This window comes from Salvelinus alpinus, chromosome 12, assembly GCF_045679555.1.
Source record: "Salvelinus alpinus chromosome 12, SLU_Salpinus.1, whole genome shotgun sequence".
In the NCBI taxonomy this organism is placed as follows: Eukaryota; Metazoa; Chordata; class Actinopteri; order Salmoniformes; family Salmonidae; genus Salvelinus; species Salvelinus alpinus.
In genome coordinates, this window is record NC_092097.1 from 14,846,353 (window position 1) to 14,864,642 (window position 18,290).

Genomic DNA, 18,290 nt, shown 5'->3' on the forward strand with positions numbered 1-18,290 from the left:
GAGTCCCTCAAGGTTGCTCTGTTGTCCAAAAGATTTCCAATCAAAATATTGTGATATGTAACTTTTAAGTTGCATGTACAATATTTGAAACTATTGGTCAGTCCAAAATTACTTTTTAATTCTGTCATGGAAATACGTGTATTTCCTGTTACCAAGTCATTTACGGATTCTATGCCTTTAGTCTTCAATGTGGACCAATGTATTGGGGAATTCTGAAAGGTTTTGTTAAGGTTTTGTTTTTAGGGTGTTATATTGGTTTTTGAGAATACGTTTAATTTTCATCCATGTTGTTATAGTGTTCTTAACTATGAAGTTGTTAATGTTCTTAGCTTTATCCTTTATCCACATAAAAAGATCCTGGGGATGAGCATGCGCATCTTCAATATGTACCCATTATTCCTCTTTAGTGCATTTAATTATATGTCGCAAGTAAAAGCCTTGGGTGACATGTTGATACCATTCCAAGTCTGGAAGGTTACAACCACCCTCAGACTTAAGAAGATGTAAAACTTTCCTTTTTATTGATTGAATTTTATTTGCCCATATGAAGTCTATACTGTCTCTTGTAAGTAGCCTATGTGGTTAAAGCGGCAACAGCAGATAAAATAATAAGTGTCCCCTGCCACTGCTTCGCTAAAAAGCTGAGGAGAGAAATGTAACCACTATCACATTTATAGACAGAGCTATGGATGCAAGGACTGACCATCCATGATATCAAAATTATAGTTTTAACCACGTTTTGAAGCTATATTGTGTTTGTTTACATTTACTTTGTTTAGAAACATTGGAGTAAAACAAGCGTATAGTTTGTGTTCAGATTGAATACGACAGTTGAACTAAGCTCATGGGGCATTTATAAGTTAAATTCTTTAAGAATCAATGGGTACAGATCATTCATATTACAAGTCCAAAAATGGATGTAGCTACTGCAGATTGCTAGCCTGACAACTCACACTAAAATCTTCCGCTGCTCTGTCGTTCACTACATACTTTAGTCTGAGACTGCCATCATTGAAGTTGTTTGTGGTGATGAAGGGCAAGAAGGGCGTTGTACAAAACAAATTAATCAGCGATTGGATCGTCTCTAACCAATCAGAGTATCAAAGCCAATGAAGAATTTTCAAACCACCACTTTTCCCACGTGTGTTCTGGCTATGGCCCAACCCATCGGTTTCTGGACCAATCAGATGGCCCAGAACGTGTTCGCATTCGGTGAAGGGTCGGAGAGGTACTCAGATCAAGGCTCATTGCGTAGAAGAAACTAACGTCTCTGGGCGTAGCCTAGCGTTTGGCCGGAGCAAGGAGTCTGGTAGCCAGGCAAGCAGATTGCCGCTTAAATAGTTACTAAATCAAACCAAAGGTCATATCTGATGCCAGTTGTCTTATGATAGCCTACAGACAAAATCCTCACACTGTGTTGTATTCAGAGATGAACACGTACACATGAAATGTCATAATTTATTTGATTATTTATCATAATATTAGACAATTAATCTCTAGACAAATGGGTAAAATGTTAGATCTAGGAGCTAGACTTGAAGCAGCTACAATACCATAAAACTCTAACAAGCTCCAGCCATCACACACCATTAGCACAACTATAAAGGCAATTTGGCATGAAAAGTAAGGGAAAGCTTTTGAATCACCTTGACTGTGAATGTCAAAATTTATCAACCCGATGTATTGAATTTATTTTGGGCAACAGACATATACAACAAAATGTACAATGTGGACCCAGAGGATATCACTTGAAAGTGTTAATTAAAACGCTTGTTCTAAAGTGGTCCTCGATGGTATAAACAATAACACATATAATGATTAAAAGAAAAGACAAATTACAAACAACCATAAATACATTCATTTATATTGACATCCTAAAATGTGGCACTATTCACTGCACTTCTCCCTAACCTTACAAAACCATATTAATTTCACATTAAAACAATCTATTAATTTCACATCATATCGATCCTTCAAATAAATACACCTGACCAGCAGTAGGGGGCACAAGGGGCAGTGGAGTGGTTTCCCTTACTTAGACAGCCTTGTCCAAATGAAAAACGATGCCTGCTTTTTAAAGCTACTTTTACTTTTTATGTGCTTGATCTCGAAGGGAAAGCTATTCCATAGACAAATGCCTGTATGGAAAAACGTGCTCCTCACAGTACTGTTTACTCTTGGGAGTTTACAAGACATAACACGAGCTCTGGTATTGTGACTGTGTTGGTTATAGACCATATCAATGTGGTTTTTCATGTAACCTGGGGCACGATCATTTAAGAAGTCAAACATATGATTAAGTTTAAGTTGGTCCACTCTGGACTCAAAAGGCAACATGCCCACCTCCCGGAACTCCTGCACCCCTATGTGGGTCCTAGCGGGGACATTCAGCATAAACCTGATAACATTATTTTGCATGACCTGCATTCTCTCTTTCAGCTTTTTTGATAGCCGACTATACCAAGCAGAGCAGGCATGTAAACTAAAAAATCCTACTATTACAGACAACTCAGAGATTCCCATCTTAAAATAAAGATACTTTCCCAAGCACATCACCTTTGACAGTGAAATCCTTGATCCAAAACCCAAGCAACAAATAAAGACACAAATAATAATTAAAACAACTCTTCTGAGCAACACAACAGTAATCATTGTAGACTTTTCCCATTTGAGTATGCTGATAAACAAAAGAGTGGAATTAATAGAAGTACGTGTTTAAAGTAGGTGCATATACTGTAAGTAGAGTGCATGGGGCTAACTGCATTACAGTCAGAAAGTGAGATTAATCTTTCTTGGTTTCATCAATTAATGGGCTAACCATTAGGGACTCTTTTGACAATATAAGGCAGGTTTCCATTGACCCACGTTTATTTGACAAAAGCAAGTCGCAAAAAAAACAACAACATTAGGACGTGTAATAGAAACGGCAACTATAAGAGAACTGTTCTAAACATCGACATTTTTATCTGCTCAACGGGTGGATTCTTATTTTGTCTGGCTTTCTTAATTGCAACAAATGATGATGGAAACTGTTTTTCGAATAAATTATGATTGCTGAATAATTTTGAAGGTACCCGTCCACGTTGTAATCACGTACCTATAGCTAAAGCTCCACTCCACATTTAATTATAAATCCCTACTGCTTGCTTAATCTATTTTCTCAACTATATACATTATGTTTCTTCTTGGACAGGGATTGTCCTGACTTTCAATAATGCCTGAATTGCTTCACCTTGTTTTTCTGGTTGTGTGGCTCACCTAGATAAAACGTTCACTATGCAATTATTTTAGATCTACAGGAGTGCACGTTTTACCATGGCACGGACCGTGGCAATACGTTGGCAGGGCACATTATAATTATTAACATATGGCAAATCAATGACAGGTCTATTACAGTTTCAAATAATCATCATCTTATAGCAATTGGGACACCATCACAGATTTCGGCATTGTTATTAATAGAAATGTCTGCTGCATATCTTTAAGTCTTTACTGAAGACTCATCTCTTCAGTGGGTCATATGATTGAGTGTAGTCTGGCCCAGGAGTGTGAAGGTGAACGGAAAGGCTCTGGAGCAATAAACCGCCCTTGCTGTCTCTGCCTGGCCGGTTCCCCTCTCTCCACTGGGATTCTCTGCCTCTAACCCTATTACAGGGGCTGAGTCACTGGCTTACTGGTGCTCTTTCATGCCGTCCCTAGGAGGGGTGCGTCATTTGAGTGGGTTGAGTTACTGACGTGATCTCCCTGTCTGGGTTGGCGCCCCCCCTTGGGTTGTGCCGTGGCGGAGATCTTTGTGGGCTATACTCGGCCTTGTCTCAGGATGGTAAGTTGGTGGTTGAAGATATCCCTCTAGTGCTGTGGGGGCTGTGCTTTGGCAAAGTGGGTGGAGTTATATCCTTCCTGTTTGGCCCTGTCTGGGGGTATCATCGGATGGGGCCACAGTGTCTCCTGACCCCTCCTGTCTCAGCCTCCAGTATTTATGCTGCAGTAGTTTGTGTCGGGGGACTAGGGTCAGTTTGTTATATCTGGAGTACTTCTCCTGTCTTATCCGGTGTCCTGTGTGAATTTAAGTATGCTCTCTCTAATTCTTTCTCTCTTTCTTTCTCTCTCTCGGAGGACCTGAGCCCTAGGACCATGCCTCAGGACTACCTGGCATGATGACTCCTTGCTGTTCCCAGTCCACCTGGCCGTGCCGCTGCTCCAGTTTCAACTGTTCTGCCTGCGGCTATGGAACCCTGACCTGTTCACCGGACGTGCTACCTGTCCCAGACCTGCTGTTTTCAACTCTCTAGAGACAGCAGGAGCGGTAGAGATACTCTTAATGATCGGCTATGAAAAGCCAACTGACATTTACTCCTGAGGTGCTGACTTGCTACACCCTCGACAACTACTGTGATTATTATTATTTGACCATGCTGGTAATTTATGAACATTTGAACATCTTGGCCATGTTCTGTTATAATCTCCACCCGGCACAGCCAGAAGAGGACTGGCCACCCCTCATAGCCTGGTTCCTCTCTAGGTTTCTTCCTAGGTTTTGGCCTTTCTAGGGAGTTTTTCCTAGCCACCGTGCTTCTACACCTGCATTGCTTGCTGTTTGGGGTTTTAGGCTGGGTTTCTGTACAGCACTTTGAGATATCAGCTGATGTAAGAAGGGCTATATAAATACATTTGATTTGATATCTCTCAATTCCCATAGGTCAACCACCAATTAAAATCATGAAATGATGTTTGATAAAACATAGCTTTACCCTCATTGTGATTACCTAATTTTACCCCCTGATGACCATAGACTGAAGAATCTGCAAAGAGCAAACAGACTGCATATGCACAAAAGTGATGCATGATGATTTGTTGGCATTACATCCATGACCTACAATAGTGTCCATCCGACTTCAACGTCACGAGGCAGCAGGTTTAGAGGGCCAGGGTTTCTTAGTACTGTAGCTAGGTCAGTCGTCCTCCCTCATTAACAGCAGCCACGGCCACGGCCTTGGTTCCCAGGGGACTGAAACAGAGGTAGAGCTCAATGCCACTTGTCACCTGAAGGAGAGGTAGGGTAGAGGAAGAGGGTTTAGAGGAGAGATTAATAACCATGGTACTACAGATATCCTCTGAAGAGAGCCGCATGGACAAACATCTTCCTTCTACACTACAAGACTGTGCATTTTAAGATCAGCTACAATGGTATAAAACCAGTGTACTATGCTTACCCAGGCCAGCAGGTTCTCAGTCTCTCCACAGCGGTAGATGGAGCGCAGGGGGCGTGTCGGGTGGTGCAAGCGGCTGTGGAGGTACTGGTACAATCCCATCAGCCTCTCCTGCTCCTCTACAGATTGGTATAGCAGGGGCAGCTCAGGGCTGGTGGAAGACACAGAAACAGAATGGGGGAAAAAAGGTAAAACGGGTATCAAGGACTATAAACCGTATATGCCGTGATGGTGTACACCAGTGGCTCCCAAACTGTGGTTCCCCAACCCCCCCCCAAAAAATATTTGTATTATTGTTTATTTTTTAAAGGAACTCAGTCCGGCTTTCAACTTACTCTTGAAAGTTTTAATAGTAGAATGCACAATGAGCAATTTCAAAATTGGGTAGTGTTATCCTCTTGTCATGTCAGTCATACATACCATAGAGAGCTATTTATAACTTGTCAGAAATGTCCACATCAACTAGTCCATGTCAGCTAACATTTTTAGCTAGGTTTTTTAGCCCATAGAATTTGTTGTAATGTTTGAGTCACTTTAATATCACACATTAGACATCGCAAAATGTATAGAATTGCAAGAAAATTTGCTTTAAAACTGCTACATTTGCTCTGCACCCCATGACAAAATGTGTAGAATTGCAGGAATATATATTCACCAACATGAGGGGTGTGAACAGTTTGTACCATGAAAAGTGCTTGTGCCCATAGAAATAGACATGGCATGCAGGGGGGGGCGAGGGATGTTCCCCAATACTTGAAAGGGGGGCCTGAGTGAAACATTTTGGGAACCCCTGTTGTACATTACATAAACCGTCCATACTCACCATGTGTAGATTCCAGAGGTCTTGGACTTGTACAGAAAGTGCCTGAGCTCTGGGATGCTGACCTGGCTGACAGAGTAGCTGGGGCACTTCAACGCCTCCTTCAAGGCCTTGTAGGCAGTGCGTTGGCTCAGCCGCTCCAGGAAGCAGTGCTTGCAATCAGAAAGGTTAAAGAAGTCCTCCCGGTCGGCGGACACCAGGATGAGGCAAAGGTCAGAGGCCGGCTCCAGGTAAGAGATGTGGGTGTGGAAGAAGCCAGCAGTGTTGAACTTAGGGTGGCAGATGGGCGTCCAGCCTTCACCCTCGCGGAAAGATGACGCCCACCAGGTTGAAGAGCAGGTGCAGGTCCATATGGTGCAGGTACTGGTCCTTCTTGCGTACCAGGGTGCCCAGGCAGTCCCCAGCTAGGAGGATGGAGAAGATCAGGTTCTTGGTCTTGGCAGCCTGCAGGCTGGAGGAGACCAAGTCGCTGGTGGAGCTGGCAAGGGGGAGGCAAGTGACAGTGCTGACGAGCAGGCCCGGGTCACGGTCCAACAGACGCAGCAGGTTGTCCGTGAGATGCTCGGAGCCTGTCAGTAGGCGGTCCAGGTCGTAGTTCTGCTTGTGATGGAAGATGTGGTTGAGCTGGGTGAGGGTGAGCAAATCAGCGACCATATCTTAATCAGCGAGCTACTTTGCACTCTCCACTCCAGCCACTCCCTACTGCTTCAAGTCCCCAAACACGTCTCCAAACTATGAAGGACCGAGCCTTCTGCTCCCTTGCCCCTCGCCTATGGAATGCTCTCCCTGACCACTCTGAACTTTTAAAACGGGACTTAAAACCCACTTCTACTGACTGTTTTTCATGGACGTCTCCAGCCATCACTGCTACCTAGTCTCAATGTAAAATGTCACTCTGAACAATCACTCTGAACTTTTAAAACGGGCCTTAAAACCCATTTCTACTGGACGTCTCCAGCCATCACTGCTACCTAGTCTCAATCTAAAATGTATTGAGCACCTAGCGCACTATTGCTATTTTACCTGCCTTGATTCTAAATGTATGTTGTTTTTATTGTATATAATGTTTATTTGTTTTTACCTCAGTAGAGCTTTGAGATAACTCCGTTATGAAAAGGACCTCCCCATAACATTTTTTTAATAAACTTACTGTAATTCTACAGTGTTTCTTAACAGGGGGAATCCATATTTATGAACAGAACACAATAATTTTTCGTAGGTTTTGTCAAACTAAATTATATTGAAAACGTGTTTTAATGACTAGATTGGTAATCTACTCCCTTCCCTGAAAATCCCACCCCTAATAATGAATTGACAGGTCTGAAACCCTACGAACCCAGTGACTCAAACATCCCACCCTTTCCCTGAAAACCCCACCCATAGTGATTGATTGACAGGTCTAAAACCCTACCAACTCAGTGACTGTCACAAATATCCTGCTCCTCCTCTGACAATCCCCACCCACAGTGCTCAATTGACAGGTCAAACTGTTAAGAATGTGGCCAGGATAACACATAACAATGAGGAAATTAAATTAAAAAATGGGAGGAATAATATTGTAATAATAATATTAGAGTTTTGCACTTGGTAGGTCAAGAAGAATCAAATGTTATTTGTCACACGCGTCGAATACAACAGGGAGAGCTTACAGTGAAATGCTTACTTACAAGCCCTTAACCCACAATGCTTTAAGAAGTTAAGAAAATAAAAAGTGTTAAAATAAAAAATAGATAAGTAAAAAAAAATGAAAATAAAAGTAACAAATAATTAACAGCAGCAGTAAAACAACAATAGCGAGGCTATATACAGGGGGTACAGGTACAGAGTCAATGTGCGGGGGCACCAGTTAGTCGAGGTAATTGAGGTAATATGTATATGTAGGCAGAGTGGTTAAATTGCACATTGACTTTTCATATTTTTGTCACAAATAATGCGATCACAATAATGTACTACAATTACAAATGTGAACTTTGATTTATCTTTTAACTATTTTCTTTCTCAATATGACAGTGTTATCTGGAAGGGCTTTGAACAAGAACTGTCAACTTGAAAATACAAACTGTGGAGTTTTGCAAATTAAATTTGGTCATTGATCAATATTGCTAACAAATTATTAATTTATCAGTATCAAATGAGCATTTTTTGGGCAGCTATATATGCAGTACCAGTCAAAACTTTGGACACACCTACTCATTCCAGGGTTCTTCTTTATTTGTACTGTTTTCTACATTGTAGAATAATAGTGAAGACATCAAAACAATGAAATAACACATGGAATCATGTGGTAACCAAAAATGTGTGAAACAAATATATTTCATATTTGAGAGTCTTCAAAGTAGCCACCCTTTGCTTTGATGACAGCTTTGCACACTCTTGGCATTCTCTCAACCAGCTTCACCTGGAATGTTTTTCCAACAGTCTTGAAGGAGTTCCACATATGCTGAGCACTTGTTGGCTGCTTTTCCTTCACGCCGCGGTCAAAATCATTCCAAACAATCTCAATTGGGTTGAGGTCGGGTGATTGTGGAGGCCAGGTCATCTGATGCAGCACTCCTTCACTCTCAGCAAGCACATTAATTGACCGTTCTGTTTTCCCCCCAACATTGACTTTTTTTGGCACTTTTGTTTTAAGCACTGTTACAGTCACCATGAACATTTTTTAAATGAACTTGTCTCAGTAGCATACATATTTGATGCAAAGAGGGTAGAAATTGTTTATTTTTTCTATATTAATTACCAAGCCAAGCAGCACAGTTTGTTTTAACGAGGTATAAATTATCCTGTGCTTTTTCATTTGGCCCATTTACGCGAATACATAGCTACAGTCAAAGTGAAATTATACAATGAATTGGCTCATGATGCACGCTGCTCAAATGATGAAACAACGATACAAATGTAACAACAGCACAACAAAATAGATTTTTTTTTAACTATTTTCTTTTGCAGGTGCCTTTTCATTTTATACACCAGCAGCGCAACTAGTGCTTTCTAATTGCACTGAACTAAAATCGTGGTGCTTGCTAGTGAAGCAAAACATTCCAGTGGTCAAAACCATTCATCTTGAGGCGACGGGGGACGGGGTGCAAAATGCAATCTGTTAATTATCCATTTTAATACATACTAGCTCAAAACATTACTCATATTAGAAAATTACAAATGACACAATGGATTAGGATTTTCTGATTAAAAACTATTTTGAAAGTTGGGAAGCAGCTGCTCCGTTTGCTCCATTACTCAGGCGACTATGGATGCAACAGTTCTTTCACTGCTGCTGTCTCTCTTGGGAAATTATGACACAGCGAGAGCCGTTAGCGTAATCAATAGCGAATGTGGCTTGTACAGTATTTATTCTAAACGATTTCCAATAACGAAATATCCAATATCCAAATAATTATTCTAATTCCTGTTTTCATTGGAGGAAATTATTGAAGCAGCCAATTTAGCCTATGTTCAAGTGGCCACATATTTCAATTAGAGAACTATTCATTTTCATTGTTCAGGGCAATCACTGGATTTTGTATTCCCGACAAGGGAACTGTTCTGTAGTAACATGACATCTACAGTAGGTAGACTACAAGTGGACATTGCTTGCTGGAGCACAATGCCACCATTATAGTTGCCTTGCCCACCTGGCCTGTGGTGGGGCTTTCAGTCCTCTCGTTGCAGAGACGGTCCATTGGTGCCATTCTGTTGGATCTCCCATGGTACACCCCTGTTGTGGACGTCTCCAGCCATCACTGCTACCTAAGTAACTACCGGGAGAACCACCTGAAACACAAGATAGTAGATACCAAGTCTGTCAACATCACAGAGGGGGTGATGGTCAACATTTGCTTACAAAACAGTGAGTTTCCGTATGAGCAATAGTGTTGTTGTGCATCCTGCCTCAAAGTTTTGAGTCTGATACACTGACAGTTTTTCTGTGTGACTATGTTGCTATCATGATACAGATAAAAGAGAAATATGACTGGTACAACACTCTTCCGTCAATGGCTATGGTCATAGAGATGGAAAGAGGCCTCATCATTGTGCCTGTGCCATTATGGTGTATGTGACAGCATGAGCAGTGCCATTGAGCCTATCTCCATTTTAAGTAATACATTTTCTTCTTCACGATTGGCTGATCCCTCCTGATGACCCGGTTGGACATGACTCCAACAGGGTCACCAGGAGGGATCAGCCAATGAAGTTGGAAGTCCCACACTGTTGACTACATTAAAATGTTGGAAGCGCTCAATGGCGCTGCGGTGCCAATGCTAATACAGCCTTTTGGCCACTAGAGGCCTCTATCATTCTCTATGGCAATAATGTAAAACCACAATGTTAACAACTTGAGCTGAACTTCTTTGAGCTGTTCCTGATCTGCTGAGACAGCAAACAGATAGAACAATGACAGATATTTCACCAGATGTATGTGAAGCATCCGATTGGCGTTTCCACTCACTACCAAATATCTGCCGGCAACTGGAAGCCCAGTTGCCGGCAGTGGGAGAAGATGGAACGAGATGGGACTTTGGCCTTGCTACATTCTTCAAATGTCCTCATTGATGAAACATGTGATCTCAATACAGTTTTCTGTTTCCAAAAATCAAATCTGTTACGAACAGAGTGGACCGTTTTGTAGACTTTACTCAGCCAAAGTTTCCAAAAATTGCGTTGTTTAGGAGTACAAGGGCGAATTGAGTTATTGCACACATGCGCTTCACAAAGTAAGAGTTCCCTAACGGAAATATGCCAATACATCCTGTAACGCGCCAAATAGGATCTCGCTAGCTCCTGCTTGGCTCTGCCCCTCTCCTTGCTTGTTCTGCCCACTATTACTAATTTGTTCACATTGGAAACGACAGGCCGTGGTCTATCTCGAGTTAGTTATGAACATCATCACTTAGCTGCTAGATATGCAGCTAAATAGGATAGTTAAGAAGCTGGGGAATTTTCCTGCGTGTAACGTTACACAAAATATTCTTAAATCATAGCTACCTCTAATTTCTTCGAGTCGAGTTAAAATGCATATTGAATGTTGTAACGTTATCATAAACCGTTTACTGTCACTGTGTAAAATAATACCACTCGCTTGGGCTGGCTAGCACATAATTTTCTGACAGAGAAGGTACAGGGGTACAATCATTAGTACACAGTTTCATTTTGCAACAGAAACGAGTTTATTTTCGACAAATTCGCGTATGTCGTTCAGTTTAAAAAACGTTTTGCAACAGAATCGGCGTAATGAATATGCCCCAGTTGTTTCGCTATCATTGAATCTTGTGGAATTAAGTATTTTCTCCACATTTTCGCTCGTATTGGATACGTTCCCGAATGCGTATATTTTCACTTCACGAGGGTTTGCATGGCCTTGATTGCCACAGATTCGTTCATATTTTCAACGGGCCTAGCTCGCTATTTGTGTTGCGGTTAACACTATTTCAGGGTTTAAAGAATGCCACGGTTTATCTCGGAGTAATCTCTTTCACGGCAAAACTCAGACTGAAAGAAAGCATACAGGAAGATATCTGAACGTACCATTTTGATGATTACGTACACGCAAGGGGCGGGGACTTTTACGTTCGAACTGCGCGGCGCGAGTGTTGTGTGTGCTAGCTAGGTGTAAACAGGATTCGATAATTATTCGAACTGCAATGAATAATATACGTACTAATGTAACAAATCCTCAATAACTTTAAGGTAAATACGGGCGAATGTATGCAACACAACCGGCTGTATCGTAGGTGACAATGAGGATTAACAGCTATCTAGTTGGCTAACGCGAGCTAGCCAACTAGCTAGGTTGCTAACTATTGGTTAGATAACTATTGGCAATAATAACAAAGCTAGCTAGCTAGCAACTTAGCTACCAGTAGCTGATATCAACATTAGAACCAGCAAACATGACTATGTTGAACACAAACATGATAACTTGCTTTTTTCTTGACAGGGTTTTCTTCAAAAATGCCTATTCGTGCCTACTGTACCATCTGTTCAGATTTCTTCGATCACTCAAGAGATGTGGCTGCCATCCACTGTGGGCACACCTTCCACTATGAATGGTGAGTTACCAATGACTGTCAGATGAATCAGTCTCTACATTAACGAAATATTATGACTAGCCAGTACTTGTGGCCCTAGCCAATTGTAGTAGTCTAGCTATTGTTAAATGTCAGTTGTGTGTAACTTTTCACACCTTCCTCTGCTTACAGTCTTCTTCAGTGGTTTCAGACTGCCCCCAACAAGACATGTCCACAATGTAGAAAACAGGTAGGACTAACTTGCTATACTGCTGACCCCTTCTGAACACTGGTGTTTCATTCTGCGCACATTACATCAATCCCATTCATCTCAAAATAACCCTACAAATACTTTTTCTACATGTTTATCTTTGTCTGGACTCTCCCCTCAGGTTAGCACCAGACACATTATCAACAAGTTGTTCTTTGACATTGGTGGTGAAGGAGAGGGATCCTCTGCAGATCCAGAGTGTTTGCAGGTAGGCCTACACCAGGAGGACTACCATCTTGACTCACGTTGTGGCAACATTGAATAGAACATTGTCATGGCATGTGAATTGGGGATATTATTGTATGATGTCGCTTATTCAGTGTTTCATTTTTTTCTTCTGCAGAACGAGCTTGATAGAATGAAAGCTGTTTTAAGTACCAAAGGTAAGAGGCCAGTGAACACAACTGATGCTTGCTTTGATAGACCACGTGTCATTATGATGGTGTAACTATTTTTGGCATTTGGATGGCTGAAACATTGACTTGTATTTCTATCCTCAGAGAGAGACTGGAGGGACAGACTGAATATGGTAGAGGGCTTGAAGGAGACTGTGGACAGGCAGAAGAAAGAACTGGACAGTGTTAGGAAGGAGACTGGCGAGAAAGAGATGCTCTGCTCAGTTCTCAGGGTAGGATGTTAAGTTGTCAAACATAAAGCAAAATGTATTTACATGCTCCTTTCTACCTGACATGTCTCTAACATTTTGAGGGTTTTGGAACTTTCAGAAACAGATGAAATACCTGGAGAACCAGCAGAGTGAGACTCAGGCTGCTAAGGAGGAGGCCCGACGACTCAGGACCAAAATGAAAACATATGAGAGGTAGCACACAGACTCACACAATAATAATTTTCTGACTTTTGTGTCAACCCAAACCATACTGTGCTGGCTTGTATATTTTACGTGTGTGTGTGTGTGTGTGTGTATCCTTGTCCTTCCCAGTCTGGATGTGGTGTTACAGGGTCAGAGGGCTGAGGTGGATTCCATGATCAGTGACATGGGTGTTGGCCAGGCTGCCGTGGAGCAGCTCTCCATCTACTGCATCTCTCTCAAGAAGTAAGGAATTTCAAACTTTTACACTATACACTGAGTATAGCAAACATTAGGAACGCCTTCTTAATATCAAGTTGCACCCCTCCCTTGCCCTCAGAACAGCCTCAATTCATCAGGGAATGGACTCTACAAGGTGTCAAGCGTTCCACAGGGATGCTGGCCCATGTTGACTCCAATGCTTCCCATAGTTGTCAAGTTAGCTGGATATCCTTTGGGGGGTGGACCATTCTTCATACACACAGGAAACTGTTGAGCATGAAAACCCCAGCAGCGTTGCAGTTCTTGCGTCTGGCACCTGCTACCATACCCCGTTCAAAGGCACTTAAATGTTTTGTCTTGCCCATTCACCCTCTGAATGGTACACATACACAATCCATGCCTTGGTTGTCTCAAGGCTTAAAAACCTTTCTTTAACCTGTCTCCTCCCCTTCATCTACACTGATTTAAGTGATATTAATAAGGGATCATAGCTTTCACCTGGTCAGTCTGTCATGGAAAGAGCAGGTGTTCTTAATGTTTTGCATACTCAGTTTACATTGTCAGGGCAACTGTGTTTTGTAAGGATATTTATCAAGTAATTCCTATTATCCCTTGCAGAGAGTATGAAAACCTAAAAGGGAGCCTCCGATATTCAAATGAAATGTCTGAAAAGCTCAAAAGGGAGGTGTTTGCTTCAAACAACAAGGTAATATATGTATTAAAAAAACACATTAATTCAATTGTTCTGTGATAATGTGGGATGTCTCACCTACTTCCAATCTGAGACTGACACAGTTTCTCATATCTCTGTAGTTGCAGAAAGCCACAATGGAGATGAACAGGACCAATGATGACATGAAAGCTGTCCAAAATGACTTGACCAACGCAGACAAAGAGATCACTGTAAGGAGCCCTCAATTCTAGAAATGATGAGCACTATACAATTTGCAAAGCTATGTCATATTTGGGTAATAAAAATACTGAGTTTACTATTCCAAATCTGAGTTTACTATTCCACTACTTTGTGTTTTTAACACTGTTAGAGTCTGAAGAAAAAAGTTGAGATTCTTCAAAAGACCCTGAGCACACCAACCCGCACTAACGAAGCCTTGAGCCGACTAGTCTTCGAGAGGTTTGTCACTTTACCAATTGATTTTCTACACAGAGCATGCTACTTAGTATATAGATACCTTCTTGGTAGATCTGGTGTTAGTCACTGATTGGGGTCTTTCCCCTTTGTCTTTCAGCCCTGCCCCAGTGGAGCTGCAACAGCCCCGTCTCCACCAGCCTGCCAACAGTGAGGACATTGACCTTAACATGACCTTTGACATCACCACACCTGACCTGGTGGATAAGAGGGCATCACAGGTCCCATCCAAAAAGATGCGTCTGGATCCAGCCACGTGAGTCTCCCTCTACAGTGTGTCATTGACGAGGGACATATGCTCCTGACACTTATTTGTTAAACGTTTCTGAAGTATTGATCATATTTATCTTATGTTCTTTCTTTCTCAGGTTGTCGTCCTCGCCAACCAAACACCGTGACAGCGCCTTGTTTGGAAGCAAGGTATTTTACCACTTCCAAGGGTTCACCTAACACATGCACCAGGTGCTGATTTTGTGTTGACCACATTGCTCTGGATACATTTTAAAGCTAGACGTGTTGTACTTTAGTGTGCATGGCATGCCATAAGCTTCTGTGTTTATGAATTCTCCCAGGCCAGAGAGGAGGCAGCGCCAATGGGTACATTCTTCCGTAATTCCATTCTGTTCAGGAAGAAGACCTTTGGCAGCATGCTGGACCCCCAGAGGAGTAAACTGGGAGCTGTAAGTAACCTGACTCTATTCTCTTTCCCTCACAACACTGCAGTTACTGTATGATTGTTCTGGTGTTTTTCTTACTATGAGCCTGTTCCACATTTTTCACACCATCAATTACAGTGAAGTACAGTGCATTCCACCTAATGACTTCCAAAACATGACCCACAATTGCCCTTGCTTTCCTGTCTTGTTCCTGTCAATGATATGACAAAATGTATCACTATCTCATATTCCAGGTCAGAAGTGGTTATGATGGACTTGGAGGGAGAACCAAATTCTTCCAACCTGTATCCTTTTCTTAAACCGTACAATTCAGGTTTCCTGACTAGTATTTCTCATTGAAGTGGGTGTTGAAGTACATATTGTGACTGAATTATATCCTCTATGATGTCTATTGATAAATGTCTGTTATACATTGCTGTAACTAATCTCATAGGAAACAATCAGGGAGGAACAGAAAAATGCCATTTGTTATGGAATGCCATTTTCCTTAATTCGGCCACCCACACCAGTCTCCTTTGTCAGATATTCGCCCGCTCATGATGAAGGCAAAGAGAAAAAAGGTTTCCCGACCAGCTCCTCCCAAGATCTCCACCTGTCTTACTCTGGACAGTTATCTGGAGTGACCTATGACCTGCCCATCCCTGACTAATACAGACGTGTCAGATGCACCTCTGACACTAGGGGCCAGCCGGTCTGGAACAATAGAGAGAGGAGCAACCTGAATAGGTTTACCGGTCAAGTAAAAGGACTATGGTCTACTTTGGTTTGCACTTCTTACTTGAGGGCTTGCTCCAAGCTTTGGGCATGAATGGGCACAGCAGATGGTTTGGTGTAGAATATTTGTTTTGGTGTATTGAGACTTCTTTTGTCTCATCATGAAACTCGATCTGTGTGTAGTAATCTTGTTTTGAGGTGTTTCTGTTTCATCTAATTGTAATTAACTGTGCGGTACAGAGTTATTCTGGGAACTTTCCTGCATTATGAGCATCTGTGAAATGTCAGCCATTTGACTATTGCACATTACAAAAAACATCTCTTTCGCACTTGAACATTTATTGTTTTACTAACACTGTCTGAATATTGTAATACAGCACTGTATTGAATATTTGTTTTCCACTTCCCCAGAACATCATCCTCTTGTTTTTAGTGCTATTTATTTTAGATACATACTTTTACTTGTGATTATTGCGTAAGATCTCTTATATTTTTGAAATAATAAACTATAGTTTCCTTAACTGTTGAGTGGGGTGTGTTAATGTATATATATATATATTTTTTTTAAGTCTACACACTATGCATCTCACTATGATACTGTACCAGAGATGTCCTCTCCACAGCATGGTCCAGTAATGTGCCCTACAGTCCACTCCTTGCTACAGAATGGTTAAGCTTCTTAGCCAGCGTGTTGCTGTTTTACTGTACACTTTTAATAAATCTCCAGCAGGGGGTAGTGTAAGCATGATGGCAGCCTCGCGATGGCTACAGTTACAGAAGTACAATAGTACGAAGGTGGAATTATTGGGTTTTATCTATATTTTCGTTTTCACAGTATTTTAAGTTAAAATTACATTTAAAAAAAAAAAAATGTTTTCTGAACTTGAGCATAATCCCAGCCAAACCAAAAAATAATCTTACTGCAAATAACATAATGGAAACTGTGCCGCCTCCACTGCATTGTTCTGACAAAATCAGAACGCAATACCGCTCGGCACAGAGTGAATGCTACACGCATGCGTTATGCGATCTTGGAGTGTGACCTGAACTGGGCTATCGTCATTTTGTGGACCATTACAGTGCCACTGTATTCATTTTCCAATACGTTTACATAATTGAAATGATATAGTAGTGATTTTATTTTAAGGGAAACTTGTAACATTACATACATTTTGAGAACACAAAACAGTGATTTAATGGCACAATATTGAAGAACACAAGTGCTCATTGATGCTAAAACCAGTGATATTCTCAGTGAACTCAAGTGTTACCATTAACTGTTCTCATAATCGCAACACCAGCAGCACTATAAAGAGATTAGGAACAATCTACGGAAATGCCATACGTTGCTGTCTAGTGTCTACCATACGTTGTTGTGATTCTAACAACAATTTTCTCAGAACACAATATCCTGGTCAGAACCACTGGTTTCCAATTTAGAAAGTAGCATCGTATAGAAGTTATTACTGCTAAAGCAATTAACAGCAAACTAAACCAAAGCATAACAGAAAATGTTAAAATGGTACCTTACATGAGATCTGGCAGTATTGATGTCGGTAATCAGAATTCCCTACAGTTGTTTCTCTTTACCACTATGTCATTCAAGAACCCTACACTAGTTATTCCAGGATTAAGTGGTGCATAGAAAAGCTAGTTCCTTCCAGTGTAATCAGTAAAAAATAACAACGCGTCAAAGTTGTGACACCCATACAAACAGTACTGTGGAATCATTCGTATAATGTACACACAAACTCACAACCCATGCATGCAGTGCTGATAAATCAAGTAAACAACAAAGCTTGTTCTCAAAGGATCCTACTTTAGGTCCTCCAGTCAGGAAAAGGTTTAACATTTTATTAACTATTGATCCAACTAATTGTCCTGAGGAGAGAAATCAAAGAGAACTAATTAATTTCCATGGTCGCTTAGACATATCCTAATGTAAAAGGAGACTTTGTCCTGAAATCTAGCAAAGCTGTCCACAATGTTCATTGTGTTCTGTTCAGGAATCAGGATGATCCAGGATGATCCAATGCGTCGACTGTTCCATTTACAGTCAGGTCACAGCATCTGTGGCGAGTCAGTGAGTGTGTATTTCAAATTACAGAAAAGGTAGCATCTCCATTTTCCTTTATTTCCATTCCACCCATGAGACAATGTAGCCTTCACCACTGATCAAAAGCTGGCTCCTTTTATTTATTTAATTGTTTTATTTAACCTTTATTAAACTAGGCAAGTCAGTTAAGAACAAATTCTTATTTACAATGACGGCCTACCCCGGCCAAACCCTAACCCGGACGACGCTGGGCCAATTGTGCGCCGCCCTATGGGACTCCCAATCACAGCCAGTTGTGATACAGCCTGGAATCGAACCAGGGTCTGTAGTGATGCCTTAGACCGCTGCGCCACTCGGGAGCCC

At 41.4% G+C, this 18,290-nt stretch overlaps 1 protein-coding gene and 1 pseudogene across 2 annotated transcripts; one reads left to right on the forward strand and one right to left on the reverse strand.

Moving 5' to 3' along the window:
* Nucleotides 1-1,457: 1,457 nt before the first annotated feature.
* On the reverse strand, nucleotides 1,458-7,249 carry LOC139536545 (protein SAND-like; annotated as a pseudogene).
* A 3,534-nt stretch (nucleotides 7,250-10,783) lies between these two features.
* traip (TRAF-interacting protein) lies at nucleotides 10,784-16,392 on the forward strand. 2 transcript variants are annotated; one of them, XM_071337140.1, is made up of 16 exons: nucleotides 10,784-10,894; nucleotides 11,963-12,074; nucleotides 12,225-12,282; nucleotides 12,425-12,511; nucleotides 12,647-12,686; nucleotides 12,804-12,931; nucleotides 13,029-13,123; nucleotides 13,244-13,357; nucleotides 13,952-14,039; nucleotides 14,147-14,236; nucleotides 14,377-14,465; nucleotides 14,581-14,736; nucleotides 14,849-14,900; nucleotides 15,053-15,160; nucleotides 15,391-15,441; nucleotides 15,667-16,392. In XM_071337140.1, the coding sequence occupies exons 2-16, from the start codon at nucleotides 11,977-11,979 to the stop codon at nucleotides 15,778-15,780; spliced, it is 1,368 nt and encodes a 455-aa protein (XP_071193241.1). In that variant the 5' UTR covers nucleotides 10,784-10,894; nucleotides 11,963-11,976; the 3' UTR covers nucleotides 15,781-16,392. The 2 variants fall into 2 exon arrangements, with proteins under 2 accessions (XP_071193241.1, XP_071193240.1); XM_071337139.1 differs by lacking the exon at nucleotides 10,784-10,894 and adding an exon at nucleotides 10,975-11,712.
* The last annotated feature ends 1,898 nt before the right edge of the window (nucleotides 16,393-18,290 follow it).

What these genes read in the sequence shown, in the direction of transcription:
- traip (XM_071337140.1), top strand. Translation starts at nt 11,977, where the DNA reads ATGCCTATTCGTGCCTACTGTACCATCTGTTCAGATTTCTTCGATCAC. An exon ending in AGCTGTTTTAAGTACCAAAG is followed by an intron (nt 12,687 to 12,803) that starts GTAAGAGGCCAG and finishes TTCTATCCTCAG; the next exon opens with AGAGAGACTGGAGGGACAGA. An exon ending in TGCTCTGCTCAGTTCTCAGG is followed by an intron (nt 12,932 to 13,028) that starts GTAGGATGTTAA and finishes TGGAACTTTCAG; the next exon opens with AAACAGATGAAATACCTGGA.